The sequence below is a fragment of the Lissotriton helveticus genome, chromosome 5_1 (assembly GCF_964261635.1).
Source record: "Lissotriton helveticus chromosome 5_1, aLisHel1.1, whole genome shotgun sequence".
Classification (NCBI taxonomy): Eukaryota; Metazoa; Chordata; class Amphibia; order Caudata; family Salamandridae; genus Lissotriton; species Lissotriton helveticus.
Genome location: NC_136065.1, coordinates 296006121 through 296020218, shown reverse-complemented (window position 1 = coordinate 296020218; position 14098 = coordinate 296006121). Strand labels below are relative to the sequence as shown.

The window sequence follows — 14098 nt, the reverse complement described above, 5'->3', positions numbered from 1 at the left end:
TAATAAGTTGGTATTTAATATCACGGATACAATGTTTTGGCAGGCTGATGTCAAAACAACTATGAAATGATATTGTGGTATAGCTCCTTAGATTTTAAAGTGATAGGAGAATTAGAGGTGAGAGGAGACAAGATGGTGTGAGGCAGAGCAGAAAATAAATCTGAGCAGCAGAGATGTGTGTAAACAGAGACAAGATGGCACTGCTTGCCTTGAAACAATTTCAGTGTTTTCTGTCCTAGCACGGAACTCGGAGTTCAAGCCTGGTTCCTCAAGTGAGAATTTTCCATCAAGGAGCAGATGAACAAGTAAGAAACACATCCGATTGGCAGGATTCTTGAACTGAAAGATCAGGATGGGTAGACTAACAATGTATGACAGAGGACATCACACGGTGAATAGGAATGCCTGGAAGGCACTGACACGATCAAGAGAGGTAAGTATCCCCAGGCAGTTTCATGCTAGGCAAGCAGCCAAGGATACTGCCACAGACATCCCTATAGCGTCAGAGGGGCTGGACAGGCCCCACGTTGTCAGCTGAGATCAGCAGTCCTACAACAGAAATAGGCGGCCCTGGCAGGGTCACCAGAAAAGGGCATCCCTGGTCAATGTCGGGAGATAGGGGACGCTCTCATGAAAGCAGCAGGCAGATTGGGACGTGTCTGTGTCAACAAACACAGACAAGCGCCTGTATGGTATGATCTCACTGGTGACACATACATGAGGTAGTGCTAGTTAATCACATTCCCAACTCTGGAACTGATAGACCTCAGTGCCTTTTACTGGCGACTTATTGGATATGGCGACTGCAGGTGACAAGCTCACAATAGCTCACGCACACGAAAAGGCTAAATTGAATATATATATATATATCCACCCTAGGGCTTTGTTCCTTAGGAGTCCCCCAGTTCTCCAAACTGAGAAGGCCTTCTCACCTAGAATATGAGGGTGAAAGAACTAAAAGTACAAGAGTAAATACGGTGGGTACTTTGTACTTACTCTTACAGCTAATGTCGCTTACCACAGAATTAAGGCTAAAATGTATGGATATAGCGAGGGATGAAAACAGATAAACAATAAATAGCCCAGGAACATCATTTTTGTATTATAAAAAGAGAGCCCAGTCGAAGTGTGTATCGTCCCCAGGGCTAGCATACATCGCTCAGTGTTTTCAGCCCCCATGGAGAATATCCGCGTTGCTATATTGTGTATGAAGTCCAAGGGCATTCGGTGCTCAAAATTAGCGGAATCCACAATTGCTCGTGCTACATTAGTGTGATCCTCGAGGGACACCAGTAACTTTGAAGCATTCGAGGATAGAAGAGATCATCCAATAAGCAATACAAATCTGAAAGCCAGTTGGTGACTGAAGGTCAGTCCAAGTAATACAAAGTTTTCATCCTGGCAAGATGAAATGTAACAGACCTTCAAATATGGCCGAGTTCTTGCTCTGTCAGAAGAAGGGTTCAGAACGAAAGGAAGTCTCCTGATTAATGCACAATGCGGACAGCACCTAGGATGGAGGGAAAGTTAATTTCCTGTAACAATAGATCGCCGGCGAGAGTAATCTCTCAGATTCATTACCTTAGAATAACTCTGGCCACCAGAGAGACGCTGTAAACATCTATTTACAATTTGCTTTTCCTCTTTCTCTTTCAGTTAAAAAACAAACTGAGAACCCAGGGACAAGGGAGTCTGAGTCGTTTCTGTTTCTTCATCTATTTGGCTTCTGTCTTTAAGAGCCTAAGCCACAATTCTACTTACACTAAGAATGTGAAGATGGGTAGATCGATTATGATTCCAGAGATAATAGATCTGCTGGATAACTATTGCTAGCGTAAAGTAATATTTCCTTCTTCTGCAAAGGATCCTTCCTAGACCCATAAACGTAGGATAGAAGATGTTTCACTGTAGTAAACAGGGACTGCATAGTTATTGGTTCTTGCAACCAAAGCACATTTTCTTCTGAAAGCCAGAACCACTTATACTTGGAATACTGAGCTGTAAAAACACGGACGTTCTCCGTTTCAAAGCCTTGCTGATATCTATTAAAGAGAAATTATGTTTTGAAAAAGGCAGCTACGGTTTGCACTCCTGTCCATTTAAATCCATAAAACTGAATTTCTGCCAGAACTCGAATAGGCAGTTAAATGGGTGATGTGTTCGCCTGTTACTATCCATTTCAGAAAGACTAAAATGCAGCAAAAACAGTCAAAATAGTGTTTAGCTTTAGTCCTCCCCTGTTAATACTGGATTGCTTTCATCACATATAAGGTGTGAAAGGATTATTCTGCTATTTTGGAGAATTTTCAAAAGAAAATCATTTGTTTAAGAAAGGGTCCAGTTTCATAGCCAATGGCAAAACCGTTTCCTATTTTATTGTGGCCATTGATAGGGTCTCACAAACACCCTTAAGAGTAGCAATGAAGGATGATTATGGTTGGATTCCTGGCTCTAGTGGCAGAAGAGATGCGGATGTGTCCATCATCTTCTCATGAGTGCAATCGGAACATACAAGGCAATTTATTGTGAATGAGTTTGAGTATGGAGCAGAGAGCTGAGGTGTTGGAAGGTCAAACCCATCTTTAGGGGAGGGAAGTCAATATCCAGTTATGTGTCTACAATGTCCAGGTGAAGGAGGTTTGCAGGGATGTATTAGGTACAACTTGCACCCATTGACATAGAGATCCAGGTTGAATAAAAGAGGTGTCCAACCTCTGGTCGAAGTGAATGGCCGGGCCCATGGCGGAGTTAGGCTTGGAAGGCAAACCAGGGAAAGGCCCATAGTCTTAACCCAAGGGATACCCTATAGGGGAACTAGTGGTTTTAGGCCAGGGCATTTAAGGGAGGATTCCAAGTGTGTTATGAATAGAAAGTGCTTCAGAGCAAATTCTGGTCACGCTTGGCTTTCATGACGCTACTGTTAAGCAAGGGCAGCCCCTCAGTGGGATCACCAGATGACTGGTTCCCATCTGCTCAGCCTCTCCCCCATTTGTTGGGCAGAACTGTTCAGGAATAATAGATCACTGATCAAGTGAACTATGAAAACACGTACTCACCTAAAGCCTATAAGGCTTCCACTTTGATGCAAAGGACTCCTAAAATGCCCACTGAAGGCAAATATGAAGATGGAAGGCCATGAAGAATTCATTATTCAGCAACCAACAGCAGTCAAAAGCACACAACCGGGTCAGTGCTTCTTAGCACAATGCACGAACAGTGCAGGACAACTTCAGGGATTTCGAACAAGAAAGAGTACTATCACTTGAAGCCAGTCATAAGAGACCTAGGTTGAGGCAGCAGGAGAGTGTAGAAGCCGGATGTGTACACAGTGTTGAGGAGAAGACATTTTGTTACAGAGAAACTGTACAAAAGGCATCCTATCCCCAACCGTGGGATACATAAAGATTGAGTTGTAAGAAGGTGGTGGACAGAGCTTGTGAACTGGGATGCTCCTGAGTATATTATTATATATGCTTCATTTACTTTTTTCTCAAAGTTTTCTGTTAGAGAAGCTCTTGTATGATTGGCTTCAGCCAGGAAATTCCATGAGTGACAAGGAAAGGCACCTAGATGTGTCTGGGGGACTTGACTGTTGAGTAGGTAGCACATTTAAGTGCAGGCAGTAGAGTTAGCAATTGCCTAATCTCCCCACAAAGAATCTCTCTTGCATACACATTCACACACACAGTTACCTACTTATTCATTTCTAATACCCTTACACATAATGACGCATGTCAGCACTAACATGCATGGCTAAACTCACCTGATAGTTGCACTCTGGGTCCAGACAGTGGTAGTGTTCCCGGTACTGGTATGCACAGTGAATGTGCCCACAGTGTTGGCTGCCGGAAAACCTGGGGCAAAAAGAAAAGGCTTGTAAAACAGATCTCACAGTCATGCAGAGAGTTATGGGGTTCACTGGGAGCTTAGACGGACAAGACTGGGCCTGAATCTTGAATGAAAGGGACGGGGGAAGATTGAGGAGGGTCAGCTGGAACTAGGAACACAGAGAACGAAATGCAACCATCAGGCTCTTGAGAAGGATGAACTGATGACAGGATGCCCGGGAGGAAAAACATCAAGAGGCCATCTGAATGTCATTACATGAGTCACGTAGACCTGAATTTAAAAGATACAATAGGCACATTCCAAACCATCCCTCCACTTGCCGCCCCCTCCCCTTGCATACACAAAGCCCCAGGCCCCTTTAACCCTTTGTATGCTGATGACGGAACCGCTCCGTCATCAGCTGCGGTGGCGCTGTGCTGATGACGGAGCGGTTCCGTCATGGCCCGGCCGCCGCGCCTGCGCGGCGCGGATTCCGCGCCTGCGCTGGGCGTTCTATTGAGCGGGCGGGGCCATGAAGGAACCGCTCCGTCATGAGCACAGCCCAACCGCGGCTGATGACGGAGCGGTTCCGTCACCAGCATGCGGCCACCCCGCCCCCTTAGCACTGCGGCAGAATAGCCGCCGCAGTGAAGGGGTTAATGGAAAGAGAGGTTGTCTTTCAGCAGAATAGGTAACATGGAGCAGTGGTATCAAGAGGATGTTGATATTTCTTTACTGGGTCACAAGACTCTCACTGGAGATTCTGTTGGTTCATGAGTGCCACATTGTTAATGATTATTTTCCTTGTATTCATTTTAGGAGGTACCTTGCTCCTAGGCACATTGCTTTTATTGATTTTATAATTTGACTATTTTCACATGCTTATTTTAATCCACTATTTCTCTACAAAGTTGTGCTAGCAGCGAGCGAGTTCCTTGCCTAGTAAAGGAGATGCTGAACTCAACAGTTTTTAGGTCTCGCCTTTTCCATTCCGAAGGAATGGAAAATGGAGAGAATTCAAGTGCTCAAAATACTCGTCAAACCAAGGGTTTTTTGGAGCGGTTTTCTTTGAGTTCACGTGGCCACAGGCACGCGCTTTTGGGCCATAAACTTTCACGGCCATCTGTTCCCCAGCTCCAGCACCTCCCCTCTCTCTCCCCGCACACAGCATTACTTGGATTTCTCCTCCCCCTCCCCATCCCGCTTCCCTCCGCGCGCCTGCCACACTTCTCCTCCCCTCGCTCGCATTCCCGCCCCCCCCACCAGGCTCTCCCGCCCCCATCGTACTTTCAGTTTCCCGGCCGCTCTTGTATTCTTGTGTCACGCTACTTGTTTTCCGTGTGCTTCGTTCCCTCCCACCTCGCTAAACTCAGCCATTTGTTCCACCCCATCCCTGGCCTCTCACCCGCCCGTCACAAGCGTTTACTTCCCAGAACACACACGTGAAATGTTTATATCTATTTATATATTAACAGCGCCCGTATGATTTTTTTTTTCTTTGTTTGGTGCGAAGAATATCCCTCCAACCTCACAAAAATCATCTATCGACGTGGCATTTATTTAGTAAAGGGCCGGGATGCTCTTTTTTCTTGCCTTTCCTCAAAAGCACACCACTCCCGCCTCCAACACAGCATCCGGAAGTGCTCGCCACGCGCCTTTATTTATTTACAGCACCCGCATGGATTTTTTGCCTTGCCTGCAAAGAACACCGTTCCCACCTTCCAAACAGCGTTAAGCAGCGCTCGCCATGCTCCATTATTTAATTAACCGCATTTCAGTCTGAAGCACACATGGTATTTTTACTGGTGCCTGCGCGTAGAGGGCCATGGGAGGGGCAGTGACTGATGGGGTGGATGATAAATGTGGAGGCTTCGTCCCAGCTCTCCTCTAGCCCGCTGTCATTAATCATGGCTACTCTGTGTTTCTCTCCTTTTCATTTCCAGTGAGCAGCCTCCGGTAGCTCTGCTCTGGTATGTGTTTTACCATTCTATGTGAGCTTGAGAACTCTTAGCTTCTGGTATTAGCCTCGTTTAACTGTTTTATTTTACATCGGGTGACGTTTGCATGGTCTTGTTTCAGAATGGCACCGTAAAACACTAGCGTAGGAGGTGCAGAGGTTTGTCACTGTCACAGAGACCCCTGTATGAACTTCTTTGTGGTTCTTGGGTTATCTGATTTCTCCATAGCTATGTGTATTTATTTATTTGTGATGTTTCTATAGCCTGGACTTGGCACAAGGTAGGGTGACCAGATTCTCATAGCAACAAGCATTGGCATAGCCAATAGGTCTCGCATTTGGGGCCTTATAAGTGTTTAGCCATGCAACAGTTGGTGTTGTTGCTCCAAGGATATTCTGCTGCATAAGTAAATACTTATAGGGTCCAAAAAGCGAGACCTATTGGCTATGCCAATGCTTGTTCTGATTCTACTCCATGTATTTTTCACGCTCCTGCTGTTGGACACGCCCATGTCCAGCATAATGGGCTACATCATGGACCTGCCTCTGCCCTTTTTAGGTCTAATTTACAGGGTCACTGGAGATACTGTTCACTCCCAAGCACCCTTTTAGAAGCGGCTGTTTTTTCCTGTATTGATTGTAGGAGGTGTCTGGCTTCTGGGCACAGTACATTATTTATGATTTATACACAATTTCTAAAGCACACTACCACCTAACAGGCATCTTGGCGCTAGTAACTCAGAGACCATGTCAACACAAAAATTCAATCACTTCTATTGATTTTCTGATTTGCTTATTTCCACACGTTTATTTACATTTTTCCCAAGTACTAGAGGCGTAGAAGCTCATAGCCCAGTACTGGAATTGTTGGGCTACAGACTTTTTTCTATGTCCTTCCTTCTCTTCTGTGCTCCGACACTTGGACATGTCCACTTTTACCATCACAGGCTGCATCCAGGCCATGCCTGCGCAACACTGTAGTGGATGTGCCAAAGGCAATCCTGTCTCCACCTGTCCATGTCAGAACAGCGCAAACTGACACAAGCCCTGGCCGATGATCTCCTAATACTCTGCAGTATTCCTTAGAATCACTCCACTCACTACGTCCCAAAAGTAAGTGGCCCACTCACTCGTTTACCTGCCTTTTGGGGCCATTCGCTTATCCTCTAAGATATTTAGTGACCTTACTGTCCTCCTAGAAAAAATGTAATCTTCCCAATTAGCCAAGACCAAGTTTAGGTTATTGCGTCAATGTTGGATCGCTAAGAAAACATAGCTCCGACACCTGGGATTTTCTTTCTTCTCACAAACCAGATTTTTAAATGCAAACTGGTTACACAGTTCCTCGCCATCTGATGTGGCAGTTTCCATCCCGCCTGAATATTCAGTCATGAGACAAGACCATCCCAACTGCTGCGGTGGCGGCGTTGCCATTATTTTAAAAACTGATCTGAGCTATGTTAACTGACTTATCTAACAATGAAGGCTTAATCTTTTCCTTAAAATTCACACCTACCCTTTTGTATTTAGGAGCACTTATTTGTTGTCCTCCCAGATCTAAAAAAATAATTATTTCGGTTTAATCAATTCGATCTCTCCCATGTAATAACTTATGCAAATGTAAATGTTCTAGGAGATCTTAAATACCATGTAGATGACCCCTCATGTCCTAGAAGATCCTCTAGCTCCTATTCAGCAACTTCAGCTACCCACTATGAGCCAAATGTATCAATGGGTTTTACCCATTCTGTGTCTATGGGAAAATGTGTTCGTACAAATGGCCCTATGTCTTCCTATCAAGCCTGTCATGTTTTTGACCCCATGTTTCACATTTATCTGGCCTCAGGATGGACTCTCCTCTCCCACTCATTTGTTCAGATCATTGTACTGTGCAATTCAGTAACCAGGAGGACATAACTGATACCACCCTTTGGATCAGGCACATGATGCTACAGGATCAAGGCAAACTCACCTCTACCAGTCTCTGTTCGGCTCTCACCAGTCAACCCCTGACACAATGACTATTCTTCGATATTCAAAACGTAAATGCAGAGCATTCGAACGATCATGGAGAGCCCTCTGACTCGACCACTAAATCCCAATATATTAAACTATTGCATCAACTATTGTGCACAGGTGACCAGCCATGGTTGGTGCAGGTAAGAGCGCTGGGTTGGGGGGGGATTCAACAGATGACCACGAGGGGAAAAAAAAAATTTCCTTTGTCACATCTGTCGAAATCCACCGCCCCACCACTTTTACCTGCCCGAGCTACGGCTGCAATTGACTGTTCTTATGACTCCTCACGGGACATTTTCTTGATTGTGAATTTTTTACTTCATCCTGCTGCTGCTATATCCACTATTACTACATCTCGTTGTTTGTGCAATGACCTAGCCAATTTCCATCCGCAAAAATAAATCCAATATATATAATCCACCTCCCGTCTTCGAAGATCAGTCAGTTCCTCTACACAACTTTAACAGTGATCCCTTTTCTACTACAGGTTTCTCTTCTCCCTGTGGTAATAATCCCTTATTAATATAGAAACATTAATCTCACTGCCCAACACCCCCAAATAACGGTCCCCCTTGATGCTGTTCTCCTCATGTCCTTGCTTTAGGAGCATCAGTTAAATACGCATCAATGAGAGATCTTATTAACCGCATGCGCGCTGCGGCGATTTTCGCGCTACGCGGCTTTTTTCAAAAAGCCGCGTTACATGACGAGCTCAGCTCGTCATCAGCGTGCGAGCGGCGCAACTGATGACGAGCTGAGCTCGTCATCAGCGCCGAAGGGGTTAAGTTATCACTCAAGTCTTTCACTAGTCCCCCAACTGAAATCATGCGGTAGTGGTCACTCTCCTGAGTGGACCCTTCTGTTCATTAACAGCCCATTTTGCTCCTACCACTACTGGCCAAGATTACGGAAAAACTTGTTAATATTCACTGTCCCATGAATAATCTCCTGGGCCCATCACAATCTAGTAGTCAACTGACGCATAGCACCGAAAAAGCCATCTCAGCGATCTCAGAACATCTTCGTGCCTCCCTTGGTCTGCTCTAATACTTTTGGATTTCTCTGTGGCATTTGATACGGTGCCTCACACTAGTGTATATAACAGTCTCTACGAATTAGGCATCTGTAAATTAGCTTTGAAATGGTTTATTTACCTACTGACATATTTTGCACTGTCACTTTGAAACTCTTCTCCTCCATTCCTCACTCCCTACCTTGTGGAGTGCCTCGGAGTCCTCCCTGAGTCCTACACTAGTTAATGTCTACCTTCTACCTCTGCCTGTGATCATACATTCCTTCAACTTTACTGTATTTCCTAGGCTGACACCCAGCTCATTGTATCATGATCTGATGACACTGCCTCCAGTTCCAGCCAATTCCAAAATTGCTTGTCTGCAATCGTTAAGTGGATGAGTCTTAATTTGTTAAACCTAAACGGAGACAAGACCAAGCTGCTACTGATTGTTAATCAGCCATTAGTATAGTTACCGAGTTGATGACCTAACAATCTCAGTCTTTCAACTAACCCAAATTTGCAGTCAAAAACCTAGATTTTGGCAGATGTCAAACTATCATACAAATTATAAAAATAAGAAACTTGTAGCCTGCTGCTGCAGGTTACAAGGTTCTCTCAATAAAATTAGTTTCTCCCTGTAACCACACGCAAATCTGTGGTCTAGTCCCTCATCACCTCCCTGATGGCCTACCGAGATATCCTCTACCATAGTCTATAGCAAAACATTTGACATCTGCTGCAAGTTGTGCAGAATGCAACCGCTCATCTTCTGTACATTTCTTGCCTTCCCCCACTCTCCACCCATCTTAACAATTTGCATTGGTTTCCTAGGGCCATGTTCAAGGCTCTCTACTTTGCCTGTTGTGCCCTAACTAAAAGGGGAGCCCTTTACATCTCACACTTACCACTCCACCCACACCTTGTGCTTCAAGGATCAATTTCTGACTGTGGTCCAGCGTTTTAACCTTTCCAGACAGGTAGGATGCTAATTTAGCAATCTGGCCCCCAAACAGTTTACCTTTGCATTTTCGTCTGTTTTTGATTAACACTTTACCTGAAGCTAATTGGACATTTACTGTTATATGTGTAGGTAAATCTTATACTGATGCTGCTTTGTGTGCGCCATATCTTTAGCCACTACTGGCTCAGGAGCGTAGTTTTAGAGTCCAAATCCAATGGTCATTCAAATATGGTTTATTTAGGACTGAGTCTGCAAAAGCGATCATTCCAGCCCTAATAAATGAACAACTGCCCTGATGGGAAGTTTTGGTACTGGCAAATGATAAGAACGGCAAAGCCGCTGAGAGGTTCTTGCGTTATCCCATTAAAGGTATTGCCCCTTTGCTTAGACGTTTTGGCACTGTCCCATTAAACGTATTGTAGCTCAGCTGAGAAGTCTTGATACAGTTCCTTTAAGATTATATCATTTCTGCAGATAAGTTCTATTAGTAAGTATAGCAGACCTGATTAGATATTCGGAAACTGGCCCATTAAAAGACGACATTTCTTCTGGGAAGAGCTGGAACTGTCCAATTAAAGATAGAATAGTCCTGCTGTGCAGAGCATTTATAACGTCATTAAATACTTAGAGCTCTGTCGAGAAGGGCCCATTCAGGCAACATTAAACGATACAAGCCCTACTGAACTAGTGCCCTCGCACAGCCTCTAATAATCCTGCTGAGCTGTACTGGTTCTGACCCATTCAAGGTATGGCCATTCTGCTTAGAATGCATCTGCAGTTGTGTTGCAAGTACAGTAGCCCTGCTAAACGTTGTATTGCTACTTTTAAATTAAAGGTTTTATGTAATGACACAGAGTTGGCCCGGTAATACTCGGATTCTGGGTCTGATACAAAAATATGTAACAACGTGAATCTGCTGGAGAATTAATAATGATCTACAGCGTCTGAATCAAAACATATACATCCCGCTTTCCATGCAAAAACGTGATATTGGTGTGTGTTGCCTTCCATTCAATGGACACGAAGAAGACTTCAAAGCCTCTCCATGAGCGATAAGGCTTCACAGAATTCTCTGACAGAATCACAGTTACATTTTCACTTTTAAGGTAGCACCCCTTGGGGAGAGCAGCGTTATCCTAGTGTTTCCTACCAGCCTGCACACTACCGGTTCCGGGGGTAAAGTGGAGTTCAGATCCTTTGTTCCTCTATCCCTGTCCTCTTTGCTGGGACTGCCGCCAAGTGAAAGTATCTTCTTCAGATACACAATGTTACAAAAACTCGACACAGCACATCTTCGTGCTCATTCAACTAAAAAGTTACATTGTAAAAAAAAAATATATATACTGGCTTTGTCATTGCTGCTTAATGAATTGTTACACACTCCCAAAGCATTTACTCAATGTATTGGTTTCAGATGTAGTCAGCACATGTTTTAAATTAGTAAAGAAAGTCCACAACTGTTTGTAACAACTGTCTCATCTTGTCATTGATCACTTCAAAGGTCCCCTATGTTTTAATGCATGTCTTAGTGGCTCCTTTTATAAAGGGCCATCTGAACGCCACTTCAGAACCCTACTTCAGAACCCTAAATCACTCCTGGTAAAAGGGACTCGATCAACTTTTCCTGAGGAGGAAATTCCCTTTGAGCCTTTTACTGTGAGAGTACTGACTTGTTGTAGTGTATTTACAGGCTTTGCGGGTATAAAACTGTATCACAAAGTCAAAGTCTATCAAAACCATTTGTACTGCCCAGTAATCCCGGGTAACATAGACATCCCTCCTCAGCCAAGTGTGTGAGGATACAGTGAACAAAGCTAGATTGGCATGGTGGGGGCAGTTTCCTCCATCACTTGTTCATTTTGAATTGTTTTCTGCTGGAATCAACTAATTCCCCACCCATGAATCTCATATGAGAGAACGTTTGTACAATCTGCTGAGCAACAGCAAGACGGAACCTCCCTGTAAGCAGATGCTTTTCTCCTGTCTGACTTGGGTTTGAAATGCAAGGCCAAGTATAAGGCAGAACACCTGCAACCATATGGCTAAGGGTTAGTGTAAAGACAATTTGACCAGGGAGTCAATATGGTCACAAGGATAGCTTTGGACCAAAGAAGAACGTATGGGCATTGGAAAATACCTTGGTGAATTTCAGTTGCCCCCACCTGTGGTTGATCATCAGCCTAGCCCAGAAGATGACATGGTACGTCTCCAGAACCCACTTCTCGTGAAGAACCTTGCCGAGCCACAGCCTAGTCCGGTGCAGAAACATTTGGTTATGTCCGCTGCTTCTGCTTCCTGAAGCAAGCCTTGGTTTGCCCCCTGTATTCAGCCTGAAAAAGACTTGCGTATTCCCAGCCTCTGATCTCGTAAATAAGGCCTTAGTGCATCTTCAGCCTTTGGCTTCCTGAAGGTGCACCATTTGGCTCAAACCCATGAAGACGACATAGTTGCTTTTCTGGCTTCTGGCCCCTTGCAGAAGGCACTGGTGCATCCAGAGCATTTATTTTCCGGAAGGACTTGGCTTCCAGTCCCTGATGATGACCATGGAACCAGTGCTGCACTTCATGATTCCGTTCAGAGTTTGGTGGGTTCGTGTACCGCGTTGGGGCTGCTTTTCGCCAGGTTTATGATGGGATTGTGTGTTACACATGATTTGGTTTGCCTTTCGAAAAAAAGTTTGCTCTGTCCTATAGTGCAAATGTGACATTCTGACATCTGGTACATACAGTGAAAGCTACACCTGTGACAGTTTGCAAAAATAGTAGTAACTATGTAGTCTGTTTAACATGGAAAATAGAGATAACCTTATGTAGGAATTTGGAATGCATTCATAGAAATATACTTTCCTTGTGCATTTGGATATTTTCTGTTTGATTGTAAGCGCGATGTTAATAATTATAAAATAAAGTCTAAATATCAGCTCTCTGTGTATTGGTTGTATCTATGTATTAATTCAACATGGGGTGTTACTTATTTTGTCAGCAAAATAGTTAGGATCCACTTTGATGGTAGTACCGTACATGGTGGAATCCGTGTTTTGAGTCCCTCAAGTTAAGATATACATTATTTCTAAATAAATGCTGGTCTCCCCTATGTTTTCTTCACATATGTTACTTTTGCTGTTATACATGCGCTTATAATTAATTACATTTAGTAATGTAAACAAATCTTCAACTAGAGCTCATGAACGGGATCAAGAGCAACATTACAGCTAGTTTCCTTTTTGCTGAATAGGCCATATCTGTAGTTAGTCCAACTGCCTATGGACCTCCATGTGTATCAATGATATATTTAGATGTCCAAATATACGTCTTCAGTAGCCATGCTGCTATGTTCCGTCACATGTAAGTCTTCAGGAGACAATACTGCTAAGTTCATCCGTATGCAACTTTTCAGGAGCCATTGTGCCAAGTTAGGTGATCTGTAATTTCCGGATTCATGTTGTGAAGGGCTTGTAACTTCCAATATATTGCAACCAACATCTCAGTCTGTCAGATGCAATGAGATCCAATGGCAATTGTGGTTGTCTGCTTTTCTTGAGTACAAGAGGGAGTAATTAAACTGATTGGAAAGCTTCGACTAATATTTCAAACTGTCCTCAATAGTGCATCGTCGTTGGCCTCTTTGTGTAGTCTCAGTATTTTCTGTTGCTGCAAATTCATTTGTTTCTGGAAATACTCACGTATGAAAAACCTGGTGTAATATTTGTTGATCCAGCTGCCACTCATGAATGGTGTCAAGCAGTATGTTGCTTTGTATAGCAAGTAGTTGTTTATTTGGGGCACATCTGCTGCCAAAATGTGTACATTTCTCTATAACACCAAGCACAAGGCCTGCTGTGCTGTCTTATAGGTAGCCCACGTGTGCCTCCCTCTTTTATGCAGTAATATATAGCTATGGTGTAGTCTAACTGGAGAGTGTCCTTCATTGGGACCAATGTTTACATACGCTCCCCATCGTATGAAGGGTGCACTGATAGTAACGGTTACATGAAGTATGAGACCGATCTGCAAAATACATGAGCAGCTATTAAACACTGCAGACTCTTGTGAATCCTCAGTCACAGCTACCGTATCCTCTAGGCACAATCCTCTGGACATTGACTGTTGAGCCGATCTTGTAATAGTCTTGTGTACAGTCAAGTAAGTGTCAACAGTGATACATGGGATGCCGTCATTTCAAACTAATGCATCACTGCACCACATCACAGACTCCGAGGGTGACAACGCTCTTCTGAAAAGGCAGAATCACTGAAAGGCTAGTACATTTATTCTAGACACAGCCACATGTAAAAACTTTTTTTGTGAGTGGGTTCTGG

General features: G+C 43.9%; 1 protein-coding gene across 9 annotated transcripts in view; it reads right to left on the bottom strand.

Annotated features, from left to right (window-relative positions):
* CASZ1 (castor zinc finger 1) overlaps window positions 1-14098 on the bottom strand; it is a 212123-nt gene that overhangs the window by 64349 nt on the left and 133676 nt on the right. For all 9 annotated transcript variants that reach the window (XM_078642245.1, XM_078642250.1, XM_078642246.1 and 6 more), the window contains one exon: window positions 3764-3854. In XM_078642245.1, the coding sequence (XP_078498371.1) occupies window positions 3764-3854 (91 nt within the window). The remainder of the gene's footprint in view (window positions 1-3763; window positions 3855-14098) is intronic.